Raw genomic sequence first — 19,670 nt, forward strand, 5'->3', positions numbered from 1 at the left:
ATCATATCATATCATATCATATCATATCATATCATATCATATCATGTCATGTCATGTCATGTCATGTCATGTCATGTCATGTCATGTCATGTCATGTCATGTCATGTCATGTCATGTCATGTCATGTCATGTCATGTCATGTCATGTCATGTCATGTCATGTCATGTCATGTCATATCATATCATATCATATCATATCATATCATATCATATCATATCATATCATATCATATCATATCATATCATATCATATCATATCATATCATATCATATCATATCGCTGACACTGGTTTATGAATATGAAAAACGTTAGTTCGCTGATCATCCACCGAAAGCCCGCGCTAAGAATGTCTATGAATACGGCCCTAAGACTTTATAATAGTATTAAGTTTTTTGACTTGTTCCATATTCTAGCTGTAAAGCAATGTATGAATACCATGGAATGTTAATAAATACAATACAATACAATTTATCATGTTGTCTGATTTGTTTAGTCTGTTGAATATTTTTTATTTAACTCAGGCTATTGAGACGCAGAAATGAATCGCTTGAGGATTTGTCTTGGCTTCCTGTCTTGCCTAATTATCTGCTGTTTTTAGACTTCTAAATTCTCTAAAAATTCAGTGGTTATCATTCAGGATAAGATTGAATCATCGATAAGAAAATTAAACATGTGGCCCTCTTCTCAGAGACTTTCTGGCGACAAATAATGGTGAACTCTCATCCTATATCGTTAAAAATATAGAATAATATCTTGTTTCATTAACATTAAAATTAAGATAATATATATTTCTGGAATAAAACAACAATTGGGTGAAAAGTTCCTTTTTGGTGACAAAAAATAGTTTTCTCGTCAAAGAAGAAGAGCATAATTCTATTAGAATTGTATTCTGACTCTAACTTAAAAATCGTGTTTCCTATAATGACTGTATCGCAGTTTTTTATGATGCACGATCATTAGCCCGATGTTCCCCGAATTACAATACAATACTTAATTCACATTTATTTTTAATATGAGTGTGTAACTTCTGCTCTAGGCTTCTAGAAGAACAAATATAGAAAAAGTGAGGTTAATGATGAACCAGAGTTACGATTTCTTGTCAGCAGAGACATGATATAATGCAAAATAAATTCATATTTATGTATTTTCACTATATTAAAAAAAAACTAAAATAAAATACATGTTCAATTCACTATATTAATCAATATTTCATTATATGTAAGTTCCTTAATCTTCATGATAATGAATTTATATTTAAATATTACTATTAATATTACTAATTTTGTTATTGTTTCAATGTATATTTCACTTCTCGTAGTGTGGAAGAGGTCTCAGGCCTTTACTTTACCTAAATAAATAAATAAATAAATAAATATATATATATAAATTAAATAAATAAAATAAAATAAATAAATAAATAAGTAAATAAATAAATAAATAAATAAATATATAAATCAAATAAATAAAATAAATAAATAAGTAAATAAATAAATAAATAAATAAACGAACAAACGAACAAACGAACAAATAAATAAATAAATAAATATATAAATCAAATAAATAAAATAAAATAAAATAAAATAAAATAAAATAAAAAAGTAAATAAATAAGTAAATAAATAAATAAATAAGTAAATAAGTAAATAAATAAATAAATAAATAAAACAAATAAAATAAAATAAATAAATAAATAAGTAAATAAATAAATAAGTAAATAAGTAAATAAATAAATAAATAAATAAATAAATAAATAAATAAACAAACAAATGAATAAATAAATAAATGAATAAATAAATAAATAGATAAATAGTTAAATAAATAAATAAGCAAATAAATAAATAGATAAATAAATAAATAGATAAATAAATAAATAAATAAATAAGTAAGTAAATAAGTGAATAAATAAATAAACAAAAAACACACAAACAAACAAATAAATACATAAGTAATTATAATAAATAAATAAATAAATACTTAATAAGTAGAATATATTTAGCAGCCTAAATTGTGAAAAACATTGAGGGAGTTTGCCAAAGTGAAGTACAAGCTATACGGGTTCGTGGCACTCAAAACCTAAGAGAACCGTTCGTCTAACCTAGGAACTAATATATTTCCAAATTCATAAACTGTTGATGAATTGCCTATGTTTTGGAACTTAGGCAACATTTCACCTTGTGTAGAGAGGTTGTTACGTACCGGTATTATGTTATTTAGCGAATGATTAGATGAATCAAAACAAAATGCTATTTGGAGATAATTGAACGTTTTATTTTCTTCGAGAACCAATGCAAAGTACACACGATGAGATACGTTGCACAGTACATGTTCTCAACTGAATATCTTGGTTTCTAAAATTTTTGTGAAAAGTGTCGAGACATTTCTAAAGTTTCGGATATCTGTAAACTGTAACTCAGTAACAAATCTAGACCACTTTGTGAACTACGTTTGCTGCTCTACGTTTATGTCTCATCTAAAGATATTGAGAGCGGAGTATAGGTCTCATTCTGTGATTTCCGGTATATTGGGTAGGCCTACTAAAATTGACCTAGGCTTGAGACCTAATGCGTTGGGAGTAAAACATCATGGGAAAAATAATTAGTTACTTGTTTTCAGCAACAAATATTTGACGTTTAAAAACGCGAATGAAAGCTGAAAATTAGCCCAAAGGAATTCCGAAACACAGACGTTAGACCGTGAAATATTCATATGTCCTGAGGTTGTGTGCACATTGATTCGACTAGCGCACGTTTGTAGGGATGTTTGTTTACCGATTGATGGGAGAATCAGTAGATTTCATGGCCAATATTTAATGTAGTACAAAGTAGAGCTATTCACGAAACAGCTTCAGAATACATTCTTTATAGCATTCGAAAAAACGTGACCAAGTACATTGATACAAGTTTTTCAACCTCTTGATTATTGTACAAATATGTACTTGGAATATCTGATGACTGAAGGGGAAGAGGTATTGAGCGTTTGAATACAGTTGCGAGGTGGAATAATATCATAGGATAGACTGCGTCAGAAAAAATTGCTGAGGGAAAGTAACGTAGAATTTCAATTTGGAAGGACTACGTTCTGAAATGTAGCTGCGTCCCTTATCGTAAAGAGGAAGGCGAAAATATTACTTGAATTATTACAGATTAGGCTGAGGGAATGGGTACCGTAGATGACCAAAAATTACACTTTCGATTTCGGCCTTAAAAATTCAGAACTTTCAGTAGATTAAGCTTCAGTAATCTGTATCAGTATTAATAGAGACTAAAATAGTCTCTTGAATAGGTCGCGCTTCCACTTAAGTATCAGATAAGAAATTTTAAATTGTATTTTTACGTAGCATTTTCATAAGAATGCCTCATTTTCTCAGAAATCTTAAACACACAGATCTCACATCTTCTAATAAGTGTAACGCTTAAGGGGAGAGGATGGTATTTTTTTGGTGAAAAATGAGTAAATTAAAAAAAAAATCTTTAAAATTCTCTGTGATATGTGTGGAATGCATAGCATAATATTAATCACTGACCCCTTTTATTGCTGTTTCCGGTAAATTGAATTTTCAAATTTTTTTTTCTTTCAAATACTCTTTGATATATGTGTGGAATGCATTGCATAACATTTCGTGGATATTTGTGCCCTTATCGGATGTTGAGACGCCATTTTTAAACTTCCTCGCTATAGATTTTTAAATCACTCGCCCCCTTTTATTGGTTTACGGTAACTTCATTTTTTTGCTACATTGCCAGACAAAAATGGATATAATTTCTGAACTATTAAAGCTACATGTATGAAATTTAGAACACACATTCTTTAGACTATTAGGAAAATTTTCTCTGTAACAGAATTTTGTTAATTGATTTCATTTTAAAACTACGTCCGTTTGTTTGCAAGAAAGGAATTCAGAAAAGTGTTATTAAATTTTAATTGTTTATTTTACAAACGTAGGGACTAATATCAAAATTCTGTCACAGACAGTTTGTAAAGCATGCTTTTGCAAGTACGTTGCAAAAAACGGGATGAATCAACCTTTAAAAATGGTTTAGATATATCGGTTTTAGTAAAATCCTGCATTGGGTATATTTTTTTTCAAATTTGGGCCCCCTAATGATTTTTTTTTCAAAATATTTATTTTTGGTTGAGTTTCCACAGGTATGAGCTCTCTACATACAAAAAAATTAATATTTTACTCCAAATAGGAAAAAAAAAAAATACCATCCTTTCCCCTTAGCCATTCGAGTTATCACGGATATTACAATTTCATTCTTTACAAACTCTTTATATTGAAAATGAAATGGTTTTTGTCAACTTTTATTATTAGAATCAATTTAGAATATCAATATAATTTTACAGAGAAATAGTTGTTTGAATAAAATGTATTATTATTGCAGAAAATAAAGAAAAGGTTTCGTCACGGATGTTACAAGATTTGTGAACTCACTTCACACATTATTAACAAAAAGTGTAAAACTCAGGTCTCTGCCTCAAGCAAAAAGAGATTCATTCTCATAGTGTCCATGTGAAAGTTATGCAAATCTCATGGCTTCCAATTAGTTCACAAAAACGTAATCGGTAAATATTTTAGAGCTGTTTCTTCCATGTCACGGATGTTACAGATATTTTGTCACAGATGTTATAGATCAGTTAATGTCCTTCATTTGTCCAGTTTCAAAACAACTGTGACATTTCAAGTAAAAAAATTCACTTGAACTGTAAGATTGCTAATTTTTATTAACCCAGACTACTTAAAATAAATGGCAGAAAGAATATAGTACAGAGTAAAACGTTCCTTGATCTTGGAACTCTGGAATTAACAGGGCAGGCTCTCAAAATATTTTTCCAACAATAGCTCCTTGAAAAATATAATATATTAACAGCTGATCTCTCTATGAGTAAGTGCTGCAAACTTTAGGGAAAAAAAGTACCTATTACCAAGCCAAAACTACTTAAGTTCAATGCCTATAAAACTTGTAAATTATTTTCCCTTTGAAAATAAAAGAGAATATTTAAATTTAGAGCCTTGTCTATATATTACACTAATTAATAAACAAATATTTCTGAAAAAGACTTTTTCACTGGAATTTCCAGTTTGCTTGGAATGGCTGTTAAGTAAGTGGATGGGATTTGTTTAAGATAATGCAAATACGATACCGTATGTTTTTCTGAGGATTTGACATTTCCATAAAAACGTAACTATAAAAACAATAAACAAATAACTTAATTAGTGAACTATGTTTAGAAACAAATAGGCTTTGACAATGTGTAAAACAGTAAAACAAGAGAATATCAGGCTTCGACTAAGCAACCAGTGAATTCCTTGACCAAATACATCTTATTGCGAAAATATAAAATTTAAGAAATATAAAAGTGCTGTTTTTTTTACAACTCCACATACTTCATATCACAAAAGTTCAATCCTTTTAAGAATGTGCTCTACATTATATCCGTAGATTAATCCAAATTTTTTGTCGTGTGTGTATATGTATATAGCAGAAAAAATAACTATAATTAAATTTCAATTATTTTATAAAAATATTGGTCTTGTAAACCAAAAATAAGGAATATTTTTTAACACTCGAGAGAAAATATATATACAGCTTTTCATTAATAAAAAAAATCATATTTTTAAATAAACTATTCTCTGAAATTATAAAATGAAACTGGTAATAGATCATGAGGAAAGATTTGAAAACTCTAAATAAGTTTTTCTCTAACATTTACTATTTTAGAAGAAATCGTTATGTTTCTATGAAACATTTGGCAACATCACGGCTGCTGCAATAACTCTAAATAAGCACGGCCTGCACTCCTTACCTTCCCCTCCCCCTCTGCTGTACTCAGTCGGTAACACGCGATGTGTGCTGCGTTGCAAGATTTATTTAAACGATTTTCGCTATTATTCAATTTAAATTCATGGCTAAACGGTTTAATTTGCAAAAAAAGATTCAAGACATTAACTGTTCAGATTATTTTTACCTGTCTGCTTGTATAGCAATCAGTCATTTCTTTCGGGCCATTACCGCAATAGAGCGCTGCAAACATTGGGCAAAAAACTATTTTCTTCCTTATAACAATTTTTTTGTCAGGATCCGTCTGTGCTTATCTATTTAACAATTAGTAGTTTACAATATTTGTCACATTCATTTATTTATTTTTTTAACGTTTTCGGCTTGAGTAAGCCATCTTCAGAAAAAAGTTTTATGCCTATATACATGAAGTGGTTCATATATATATATATATATATATATAATTTGAACTGGTAATGGAAATTACGGGAAAACGGCTGAACGGATTTTAATAAATGGCCCCTCATTTTGAAGCTTGGAACCCAAAGTTTTTCGGAAAAGTAGTAGTTTTCAGTGAAATGTCAATTTTCCTACATAATTTTCCTATTTTCCAAAATCTATCTGTTGTCAGTTTTGAGAACTAATTTTATTGAATCACAGCCGACTTGATTGAATTTCAGAACAAAACACACACTACAATAAACAATAGGCTATTACACGAAGGCCATATTTAGAGCTCAATTCAATTTGTTATTAAAAACTGATTCTGCAGTGTATAATTTTCTGAGTACAGCTGTGTATTGGATATTCAAATCTAAGAAACTTGAGGTGATTTGATGACATTATTACCATTAGAAATTAAATATTATTGTAGTTAATATCATGATGCATCTATTTTTCATTAATTGTACATAATATTGATGCTATATTGATGATATGAAAGTGAAACGTTTTGGGGTTATGTAAGTAAATGTAGAGAATATCTTAATTTAGATCTTCATTTCTATTACTGAGTGGCTGCTATATACAACTACAAAACTTAAGTAAGATAATAATATTGTTATTAAAAATCAAATATGTTTATACTTATTAACCCAGTGGGGTTGGGTCTTTTTCATATACTTAATGGCGGTGTAGTGTAGATATTGATATGTGTCATTGTCTTCAGTATTGGCTCGAGAGAGCGAAAAAATTACAGTTCCCAAGGAAAGATCAAAAGGTATTACTTACTGATAAAATAAGAGGGCTAGAAAATTTTGTAGTCTCCAGATCATTTCAGCAAGATCTCTTAGTAGGATAAAATGATTTTACGCTCTACATTTCAAGTTCTACATGCAGCAGCTATACGAAAATGCTATTGTTCGAAAGCTTAGCAAACCTGACATTTTTTTAACTTTTGCCTACAATCTACAATGACCTGAAATAGCTACTGCTATCGTCCTGACATTGATACTTGCGTTTTCGCGTTGAAACTCAAAAACTGAAGTTGGATAGGTTCAAGAAAAGTATTTGGCCTAAAAAAATCCATTTATAGGGAGTATGTTTCATTATTATGGAAGCAAATGACTATCAAAAAGACAAGTATTCTTCATTGAAAATAAATCAGAAAAATTTTTATTTGAACGTCTAACGAACTTAGTTTGCAGCAGAATTTGCTGCATAAGCCACTGGTATGTGTATAATACAAATAAATGAAACAGTTGAAAATTATAAGTCTCTATGGAGATGAGTGAACATAAAATGATTAAAACATTACTGTATTAAAAACAAGGGCTATATAAGCCATGATCAAACGTTATTAAAAAGTTATTAAATACTAAAACTAAAAACATGTGCGATGTGGTTGCGATTAAAATAGGTTGGTTCATCTGTAGTAATGTCCAGATCTGACTAGAATGTGATGAATCAATATCATGTGTGATGTGAAGACATCCCTGTAGACGCTGGAGGTAGGAAGACAACTTGTTATTGTATCAGCTTATCGGCCCTCACCATGTCTTTCAAATTTATTTTTTTCCTGCTTAAAGGTGCTTCATCGAAGGAAAAAGTGTAATAAAAGTTTTGTTCTATTTAACATGTAGAATCACCTCTTTTTACGTTCAGAAGTTATCATTTACCCTGCATATTACCTGATAAACGTATTTATTGCAGTTTATAATGAAAAAGTGGCACTGGCTTTCATATAGCACGGTCACTCAACTGGTTTCTCTCTAACTGAGCACAGGGGAGTTTCGTGGTAGATTTGTGATGGGCAAAGCGACTATGTAGCAGATTTTCTTTGGGGCTTCGTTATTCTCTTATATTTTCATTCCACCATTACTCAATTATCATCAGGCCATTGACTCTGTACAGCCTCTGTTGTTTAAAAGGATTATGTAACTAGAAAATCACGTGGGCAGTTTCTTCTATTTTGTCTTGGCAATGAATTTGTTATCAAGGATTTACTATAAGAAATATGTAATGCATCTCAGGAAACCGAGTTGATCAGCGTACGCATATACATAAAACCCCTATACAATGTTGCATTTTAAGATCTGAAGTTTTATTTTTCTGCGGTGAATGAAACTAGCTTTATAATAACTCAAATACGAAATTCAATTTTTATATTTAATCACCACATCCAAGTTCAGAGTATCCTCTCGCTGCACGCAGCACATAATTTTAAAAATTAATTTAAAATTTACATTTATGTATATTTACTTACACAGGATGTAACTAAATGAGTTTTACAAACTATGAAACGTTGTAGGGGAGACAAATACGGATGCATGCTCATTACTCACGCACACACAATATACATGAGTCTGTAATGCTGTCTTTGAACCGAAAGCAACGCTTGATGAGGCTTCACTAATCAAAACAACCAAAACATTGGGTATGTTATTTATTTCTTATCTTACTTGATTATTAGGTTATCTAGGTATGGACGAATCCAGAAATGCATATACTAGGCCGGAGGGAAAAATACCTTTGAGGAGGCCGAGACGTAGATGGGAGGATAATATAAAAATGGATTTGAGGCAGGTGGGATATGATTGTAGGGACTGGATTTATCCCTGTAAGGAAAGGGACGAATGGTGGGCTTATGTGAGGGCGGCAATGAACCTTCGGGTTCCTTAAAAGCAATAAATAAATAAATAAATAATGAATGAATAAATAAATAAATAAATAAATAAGTAAATAAGTGAATAAATGAATAAATAAATAAATAAATAAATAAATAAATAAATAAATAAATAAATAAATAAATAAATAACAAGTAAGTAAATAAATGAATAGGTAAATAAGTAAGTAAATAAGTAATTAAATACATAACTAAAAAAGTAAATAAATAAATAACTAAATAAATAAGTAAATAAATAAACAAACAAACAAATAAATAAATAAGTAAATAAATAAAAAAATAAGTAAATAACTAAATAACTAAGTAAATAAGTAAATAAATAAATAACTAAATAAATAAATAAGTAAATAAACAAATAAATAAAGAAATAGATAAATAAGTAAATAAACAAATAAAGAAATAAAGAAATAAGTAAATAAATAACTAAATAAATAAGTAAATAAATAAGTAATTAAATAAGTAAATAAACAAACAAACAAATAAATAAATAATCAAATCAATAAATAAGTAAATAAATAAATAAGTAAATAAACAAACAAACAAATAAATAAATAAATAAATAAATAAATAAGTAGGCTAAATAACCAAACAAACAAACAAATAAATAAATAATCAAATAAATAAAATAAATAAATAAGTAAATAAATAAATAAATAAATAAATAAATAAATAAATAAATAAATAAATAAATAAATAAGTACGCGTCGATGAAATGTAGCGATATGAGGTAGAGGATTCACTATGGAATTACGTGAAATTCGACTTGTAGTTAAGGGAAACATCGGAAAAAAATCAAATCAGCAATCAGCCCAAGCGAGAATCGAACTCACACCCGAGCGTAATTCCGAATCAACACGCAAATGCGCCTACCGCCTGAGCTACGCCCGTGGCACATTATACATAAGTTGCAATGTTGTAAGCTGAATGTATTGTATTTTATATGAATAATTTTATTTATTTACGAGCAAAGCTGTTGGGAGTAACTGCCATCTACAATGGCATCAGAAAATGAATGGCCTACTTCATTGTCATCCTTACAATGTTGTTAGTAGCCGCCAATGCAATAGCTGCATGAATAATTAGATATAAAAATAATGCACTGTAATTCAACCGCTAATATATTTTTATTTCAGCGTTTATTATTTCGAAGAATAAAAATTTACGAAGTATTGCTTTCGGTTGAAAGATGTTATTTCTGACCATACCCTATGCCCATATAAAATTGTCCGTTTTTGCCCCCTCTGAAATCGCTGACAGTCTGAACAACTCGATTAGTTACACTCTGTATATGCACGTAATATTTGGAAGCGAATTTAGAACTACAGTAGATATATAAACAAACAATTCTTTGAAACATAGGCTTGTTACAATAACATAAGAATGCTTCTAATGTACTAAAAGGAACTTATATGTATGCTAAATGTTTATGACTGTAGGGATTATTAGGATATAAAATAAAATACCGGAAAACCGTTCTTCCCCGGTGGACCAATGGGACCCTGAAAAAGAGGAAAAGAAACAAAACTCAGTAATGGGCCACAAAAAAGTATTTTTTTTTTCGTTAACTTGTTAAGGTTTATCGCGAACTAATAATTTAAAACTTAAATGTGTTCCAAAAGAAACAAAAGGTAATAACCGGGTTAAGTTAAGGGAATACCGACGACCTCTTACCACTGAGCCCGGTTCTCCGGCGTCGCCTTTCTTTCCTTTCTTCCCTCTCTTGCCTGGTGGACCAGGAGGACCTGCAAATCAAAGAGATTAAACGTTAGTTACAAAATACTATCAAGAGAACAGGCGTGGACATTTACAGAAAAGGTAATGACTAGACTTCGTTGAATTGCCACACGCAGCATGCAATCAGGTTGCCGATGTACGGTAGTATAGAGGAGGTGAGCGACCGTCCGGTCTGGTACGGAGTGATTTATATAGAACTGACACATTTCTTTCATTAATTGTTTCGAAACGAATTGTACTAGCGACAACTTACGTATTATACCTAAAATGTAGAGGAATTTTGGGAGATTATTTACCTCTATAGCAAATGTTGTCCGGCGTTGTCAAATCCGGAGATCTCGGTGGCCACATGTTCCTGGAAATTATTCGGTCGTCACATAACCGGTTAAATGGAACCATGCTTCATCTGTGAACCATGTGATGGACAATATGGCAGGATGTTCTGGAGTTTCGATTCCTTGTCACTAGATGCGCAGATGTTTATGTTTCATTCCTATTGTTGGCAGCTGTTTTCGACATTTTGTGTCATCGTGAAAATGCAGTACACATTAAATCAACGACTCTTCCTTGTGAAGCAATACTGAATTACGAATTCAATTACAGCTACTCAAAGGGCATACCAGAGAGAATTTGGTGTTCGCAATCCTCCCAAAAGAAACACAATACTGGGACTGGTAAACAAATTGGAAACAACTGGATCTCTGGTGAGTGAAAAGGGCAAACATCGTTCATCTAGGCTTCCCACGGTTGTTGTTGACGTAAGAGCACGACTGGAGCAGTCACCCAAAAAATCATTAAGACGTTTGTCGCAGGAGACAGGGTACACCTACTCAATGTGTCAGAGAGCCTAAAGCCATATAGGGTTACGGTTGTTCTTCAGCTACAGGAACCAGATAAGGATAAAAGATTGAATTATTGTCGTTGGTTTCAGACGTTCATTGTGCAAAATCCTGCCATATTGTCCATCACATGGTTCACAGATGAAGCATGGTTCCATTTATCCGGTTATGTGACGACCGAATAATTTCCAGGAACCTGTCGCCACCGAGATCTCCGGATTTGACAACGCCGGACAACATTTGCTATAGAGATAAATAATCTCCCAAAATTCCTCTATATTTTAGGTATAATAAGTTGTCGCTAGCACAATTCGTTTTGAAACAATTAATGAAAGAAATGTGTCAGTTCTCTATAAATCACTCTGTAGTATAAACAGTTCATGTTAAGAGATGTGATCGGTCCAAATAGATAGAGCAGCTACAGCTAATGTATACCTATGTAAGCACTTGTTTTTGCATTACTGTGGTTGGAATAGTCAAAGCTTAACATTTGTTCAGTGCAGACAAGAATTCAATCAAACATACTACAATGAGAGTGTTGCTATTACAAACAACTGCCCCTGGAATACCCTTACCCCCGCAGCCAGTCTTGACCCGTTGGGGAACGTGGTTGGATTCTGTTAATTATTATGCAGAACATTACGGCAAAATAAAAGAGGTAATTGATGCACTGGATAGCACAGACAGTTCCGCTGTTGCAGCTGTAAAATCATTGCCTTCTGAACAGCTATTGGAAGATATTCTGTTCATTGATTCTAATTTTAAAATCGTGTCCAAAAGCATCATCCTGTTAGAATCGTCTAAACTACAACTCTCAGAAGCCCTTAATATAGTGGATAAAGTATCGCAAACCATTATCCAAAATACGAGGCGCATCCAGAAAGTAAGTTTCCCTATTTTTTTAAAAAAGGAGAACACACACTTTCAGGAAAATATTTATTGGCAACAGGTACAGCAACGTTTCAGCTATTTTTCAACATAGCCATCATCAGAATTGAGACACTTGTCGTATGGTGGGATCAAGTTTTGTATCCCTCTGTCGTAGAACTCTGCCGCCTGTGAATGGAACCAGCGTGTGACAGACGTCTTCAGCTCTTCGTCGTTGCCAAAACGCTCACCGGAGGACAGGAATTTCTTGAGGTGCAAGAAAACGTGAAAATCGCTGGGATGGATGATCAAACAACTCCCAGCCAAATTTCGTCAAAACAGCTGCTGTGCGCCGAGCCGTATGTGGACGAGCATTGTCATAGAGGAGCACAACACCTGCAGTAAGCATTCCACGCCTCTTGTTTTGAATGGCACGTCGCAATTTTCGCAGTGTTTCACAGTAACTGTCAGCGTTCGCCGTTTCACCTCTTGGAAGGAAGTCAATGAGCAGAATGCCCTTCCTGTCCCAGAACACTGTGCTCATCACTTTCCGTACCGACAGCGTCTGTTTGAATTTCGTCCTGACCGGAGATCCACTATGCCGCCAATGCATTGACTGCTGCTTGGTTTCCGGGGTGAAGTGCGAAATCCAAGTCTCATCGCCCGTGACGATCCTGTCGAGGAACTCGTCGCCGTCATCGTGATACCGTTGCAGAAATGTCAGTTCTGCTCCTAAACGTTGCATTTTGTGTTCGGGTGTCAGGTTTTTCGGCACCCATCTGGCACACTTTTTTGAACAGCAGGTGCTTAGTGACAATCTCATGCAACAAGGATCGCGATATCTGCGGAAAATGGCTGCTCAGCTCCGTAATCGTGAAGCGACGGTTCTCCATGATGCACTGCCGCACCATCTCAACACGATCATCATTGATGAGGGACGGTCGCCCACTGCGCTCTTCATCATGGACACTTTGACGACCTTCGGAAAACTGCCCACACCAGCGACGCACCATCTGCTTACTCATGATGTTCGGCCCATAGACCTGACAGAGCTGCCGATGAATTTCAATTGGCGCAATGCGGCGGCGGGAGAAGGAATAAGAGCTTCCATTTCGGACCACTGCTGCCACGCCACTGGCACCAGGCGGGACCTGTCCGGCTGGCATATGATTGATGCGTAATAGATCTGTTACGCATGCGCAATTGACACGGCTAATTACGTTTACTTTCAAGGGGAAAAAATCGGGAAACTTACTTTCTGGATGCGCCTTGTAACAATTCACTAATTTCAGAAAAAGTGAAATGTAATTTGAGAAACATTATTGCTAAAAATTATGCCTATTCACAACTTCGTATTGTAAATGATGTACTATCAGGTCACGACAAGACGTCTGAAGTTGGTGTACTAAAAAGTAGTGACGTTCCGTTCTTCAAATATGCACCTATTACATCGTGTGATGTTGAACGTACTTTTAACCAATATAAGAACTGTTAAAGTGACCATCGGAGGAGGTTCACTTTGCAGTCGCTCAAAATGTACGTAGCTCTTCACTGCAATGCACATATTCAAGGATGATGTGAGTATATTACATTAAATTTTAAGAGTTAATATATCTCACTACAAAATAATTGCGTATTTACATGTTTAGACGTTTCCTACTTCAATGATCATTCATTATAATTCTTGAATGCAGGATACAGGTTTTATTGTAACCGCAGTATACTGCTCAGTGTTTACATCAGAGGCATACTCCATCCGTTGCACGCCCCCTTCTCATACATTGTATACCGCGTGCGCAGTAAACCTTACGATTCTCGTGGCAATTCCACGAAGTCTAGTAATGACCCTTACTGAAGAATTCTAGTATTCAAACACATCAGCCGTGGCGAAAATGTGATCGTGCGCCGAGCCACTGTGTAACCTGCAACGTGCATAGCACCTATGGAGGGAGGCGGACACCCGAAGGGGAAGTTTTTTTATCTTATTGGGTTATTTTACGACGCTGTATCAACATCTAGGTTATTTAGCGTCTGAATGATATGATATGTCGGTGAAATGAGTCCGGGGTCGAGCACCGAAAGTTACCCAGCATTTGCTCGTATTGGGTTGAGGGAAAACCCCGGAAAAAACCTCAACCAGATAACTTGCCCCGATCGGGATGAAGGGGGGGGAAGTAAAGCAACTGTCTGACTTATTAACGGATATTCAGTTTCCTTACGCCAAGCACTTAAATATAATTTTATACAGTACAAAGCTACAAACTAATGTTTAGTACGTGTAACGAAGAAAGAAATGAACAATGGAACATAGGACACATTATCACAACCTAAAATTAACTGTCTTCAGAATGTCTGTGCGACAGAGTTTCAGAATCAGGAATTATGTCACTTACTGCCAGTCATTTGAAGGTCTAACAGCATTATTCGTAGATCTGCTGAAAAGGATCGGCGTACAGAGATAATAATAATAATAATAATAATAATAATAATAATGATAATAATAATAATAATAATAATAATAATAATAATAATAATAATCTTTTAATGTTTCATCAGTAACATGTAGTATAATGCCGTTTTATGTTATATAACCCTTTCCCTCGTAATACTTGTGAACAAATCATACATTTGCAAATTAAGCTTTCAGGAATAACTCCCTGTAAAGTTAATTTGAATAATTTCGAGGGAAAAATTGTTCCGGGGCCGGGTATCGAACCCGGGACCTTTGGTTAAACGTACCAACGCTCTCCCACTGAGCTACCCGGGAACTCTATCCGACACCGATCCAATTTCTCCTTCTATATCCACAGACCCGCCCCCGGAACAATTTTTCCCTCGAAATTATTCAAATCATACATTTTTTTAATATTCTCATCATATTGGCAACAAAAATGCGTCCTCCCATCCTACTTGAAACTTTCGGTTTTGTAGATGTACATGTATTCGAGAGAAAGAGAGACATTGCGATGATATGCCACTCGCAGGTCAGAGACAGACACAATTGCGAGCCACAATGTGCTCGTGAGTCACATTTTCGCCACGGCTGAAACACATGATCAAGAAGAAATGAGGAGCTTGGTATCAAAGTTAGACAACTCCACTTTTGCTTTTCTTACAGGAGAGGCGAAAAACTAGATCCTTGGAAACCAATGTCACAGCTATACGTAAATTTCATTAAACATTCACATGGGTCACAGACATATTTTTTCAGTCTCAAAATGTGATTAAAATTAATATTCAGGTCGAAATTTAAGTTTAAAAAGTGGAGTTGTCCATCTCTAAAACTAAGTCATGGAGTTGTCTGTTTTTGTAACCAAATGAAGCCATATATAAAGTGACATTATCTTCTTTTGAATCTAAGTCTCTTCTAACTCGGTTTCGAAGCAAATTTACGTAAAACAGTACTTATTCATCCACAAAATGTAACATTTTAAAATTCCTTTTCAGAACGAGAAGTTACATTTGTTCAGATTAAATTTCTGCACATTAAAAGGACATTAGACACTGAGTAGACTAAACCACAAGGCTATAGTGCGGCTGGAAGTATTAGATCAATGGAAAAATCTTTGACCCTATCGGGAATCGAACTCGCGACCTTCCGGCTTACAACGTTGCGTCTTAACCGCGAAGCTACCGCGCGTCCCCAACTACAATAATAATAATAATAATAATAATAATAATAATAATAATAATAATAATAATAATAATAATAATAGTCGAAAATCAACAAGCAACATTTACTGCTGTAGACCACTAGTAATACCGTATTACTTTCGCTTCCATCTTTATGGAAACAGTGACTCCATAAGGTGAACTCCATTTTGAATAATTGTTCCGGGGCCGAGCATCGAACCTGGGACCTTAGGTTTAACGTACCAACGCTCAACCAACTGAGCTACCCGGGAACTCTACCCGACACCGATCCAATTCTTCCCTCTATATCCACAGACCTCAAAGTGGACTGACAACCGTCAAGCAACCAACTTCGAGTGCACACTAACTCCGTGTGACTTAAATTGTGTTTTTTTCCTGTTAACGAACAGTGACGTGTATTATGCAAATCAAGATTTCAGGTATAACTCCCTGTAAAGTTGATTTGAATAATTTCGAGGGAAAAATTGTTGCGGGACATCGAACCCGGGACCTTAGGTTTAACGTACCAACGCTCGACCAACTGAGCTACCCGGAAACTCTACCCGACATCGATCCAATTCTTCCCTGTATATCCACAGACCTCAAAGTGGGCTGACAACTGACAAGCAACCAACTTCGAGTGCACACTAATTCCGTGTGACTTAAATTGTGTTTTTTTCCTGTTAACGAACAGTGACGTGTATTATGCAAATCAAGATTTCAGGTATAACTCCCTGTAAAGTTGATTTGAATAATTTCGAGGGAAAAATTGTTCCGGGACATCGAACCCGGGACCTTAGGTTTAACGTACCAACGCTCGACCAACTGAGCTACCCGGAAACTCTACCCGACACCGATCCAATTCTTCCCTCTATATCCACAGACCTCAAAGTGGGCTGACAACGGACAAGCAACCAACTTCGAGTGCACACTAATTCCGTGTGACTTAAATTGTGTTTTTTTCCTGTTAACGAACAGTGACGTGTATTATGCAAATCAAGATTTCAGGTATAACTCCCTGTAAAGTTGATTTGAATAATTTCGAGGGATTTCCATTTTCTTTACGATAATATTGTAGGCCCTAATAATCCAGGATTTAGTAATGACAATGACATTGATAATGATAAGTCAAATTTGAACTATTGCAACACCCTGTATAGTAAAAGCCGTAATCAAGCTTCGCATTTGAAATTATCGTTTTGGTGCGTGTTGAGAGCGTTTGATTCCCATCTCCCCACCGCTTTGCGCTTTCCCTAACTGTTCCTTTCCTACGGGAGAGTCCAGCGTGTCAGGGAGACAAATGAGGGAATTAAGGGTAGAACAACTCCTCCTTGGGCTCTGAGATCGCTCGCTTGCTCACAGACAGCATTTTTGACATCCCTTCCCTCTTGTAGGAGTGTCCCTAAGTCACCCCGATTCCTCCTTGTTTCACCCTCTCCGCCTCGTCCTATTCATTACAGTAATTTAGGAGAATCTTCCCTTCTACCAATGATTTCTTTGCTGACGAATGTAAATAATGCATGTCTAAGCGAACATGAGCATAGACTATTGCACTGATTGAAGTAGAAACTTTCGTGTGCCCTCGTTTCTTCTGAGACTATTACGAGGTGCCTGAAGTTGGAGATAATAAACGCAGAAGCAACTTTTGGGTTTTCCACAGTGTCCTGGAACTTGACATTTCCAACGTTTCGGAACTATATACAGGTTTTGTCTTCAGGGCAAATTACTACGACCTGAAGGTTCACCTACTATGTTCAGCCCTCAGTGCCTGGACCAATTGTTAGGAGTTGACAAACATAAAGGACTCAAAGAGTAGCTGATTCTTAGGTCTTTAAAAATAAAGTAATAATAATAATAATAATAATAATAATAATAATAATAATAATAATAATAATAATAATTATTTACTAATATTTTTTTAGTGTGCTATACAAAAGGCACAGGCCAATAACAGTTCAGCACAAATGACAAAAATTAGAAATAATAACAATAATTAAAAATGACAAAAATTACAAACAATGACAATAATTAAAAATAATGACAATAATTAAAAATAATGACAAAAAATTGCAAATAATGACAATAATTAAAAATAATGACAACAATTACAAATACTGTAATTACAATAATTACAAATAATGACAATAATTAAAAATAATGACAATAATTACAAATAATGACAATAATTACAAATACTGTAATGACAAAAATTACAAATAATAACAATAATTAAAAATAATGACAACAATTACAAATACCGTAATGACAATAATCACAAATAATAACAATAATAAAAAATAATGACAAAAATTACAAATAATGACAATAACTAAAAATAATGACAAAAATTACAACTAATGACAATAATTAAAAATAATGATAAAAATTACAAATAATGACAATAATTAAAAATAATGACAAAAATTACAAATAACGACAATAATTAAAAATTATGACAATAAAATTAAAAATAATGTCAATAATTACAAATACTGTAATGACAATAATAACAATAATAACAATAATTAAAAATAATGACAAAAATTAGAAATAATGACAATAATTAAAATAATGACAAAAATTACAAATAATGACAATAGTTAAAAATAATGACAAAAATTACAAATAATGACAATAATAAAAATTATGACAATAATTAAAAATTATGACAATAATTACAAATAGTGACAATAACTGTAGTAAATGTACATGAATAAACGAAAGTAACATTTTAGTAATCTTTGGTTTCGAATTATCTTGATTTATATTATTTAGTAAGTCGTGATAGCTTCTGCTGTGGAATTTTGTTACCCCTTCCATTGTATCATATGAAAGAGAAACGAAAATGAATGGCTAGAAAATGACATTTGGCTACTATTAGACGTATTGGAGAAATTTAATGCAGATGTGAGAAAAATAAAAAGAAATATTTTAACAAATGACAGACGAATTATTCATATATGGAGGGCAATAGAAGTCTGCTGAAAGATGTTTCATTTCAATAAATAATGGATTACAAACTGGAACTGATTTCTTTTTCAGATTTTTAATTTCAACCTCCATTACGACGATATCATTGAGATTAGGGATCATTTTAAAAATATGTTTTATTATAAAATAATATAAATCTTAAGTTTAAGGATATACAATTTATAGTCCACACCTGTGGAGTAACGGTCAGCGCGTCTGGCCGCGAAACCAGGTGGCCCGGGTTCGAATCCCGATCGGGGCAAGTTACCTGGTTGAGGTTTTTTCCGGGATTTTCCCTCAACCCAATACGAGCAAATGCTGGGTAACTTTCGGTGCTGGACCCCGGACTCATTTCACCGGCATTATCACCTTCATATCATTCAGACGCTAAATAACCTAGATGTTGATACAGCGTCGTAAAATAACCCTATACAATTTATAGGTTATAAAATCTCTTTGCAAGATAATAGTAATGGCATAAATTGTATCAGTTTAGAATTGCAAAACATGTAAAAATTTTAACAAATAAATTCCCATATCAAGCTGCAAGAAACATACAACAACAAATAAAAAAAAGGAAAAACAGAAAAACAATGAAGAAACATCAAAACAGTGTATGAATTTCAGATGTTGTCCAGGAGGTAAACAAACATATGAGAATGTACATAGAGAAAAATGTTTCCTCTGTGGTAATTCAGCTGTTGACCAGACGGGACCAAGCGTG

At 33.5% G+C, this 19,670-nt stretch overlaps 1 protein-coding gene across 1 annotated transcript in view; it reads right to left on the reverse strand.

The window, feature by feature from the left end:
- LOC138711659 (collagen alpha chain CG42342) overlaps positions 1-13,907 on the reverse strand; it is a 135,204-nt gene extending 121,297 nt beyond the window's left edge. Inside the window, exons 1-3 of the mRNA XM_069842790.1 lie at positions 13,814-13,907; positions 10,575-10,645; positions 10,367-10,402 (exon numbers count right to left, since the gene is read on the reverse strand). Of these exons, the coding sequence (XP_069698891.1) occupies positions 10,367-10,402; positions 10,575-10,645; positions 13,814-13,907 (201 nt within the window). The remainder of the gene's footprint in view (positions 1-10,366; positions 10,403-10,574; positions 10,646-13,813) is intronic.
- Positions 13,908-19,670: the final 5,763 nt, after the last annotated feature.

The sequence above is a fragment of the Periplaneta americana genome, chromosome 13, assembly GCF_040183065.1.
Source record: "Periplaneta americana isolate PAMFEO1 chromosome 13, P.americana_PAMFEO1_priV1, whole genome shotgun sequence".
Lineage (NCBI taxonomy): Eukaryota > Metazoa > Arthropoda > Insecta > Blattodea > Blattidae > Periplaneta > Periplaneta americana.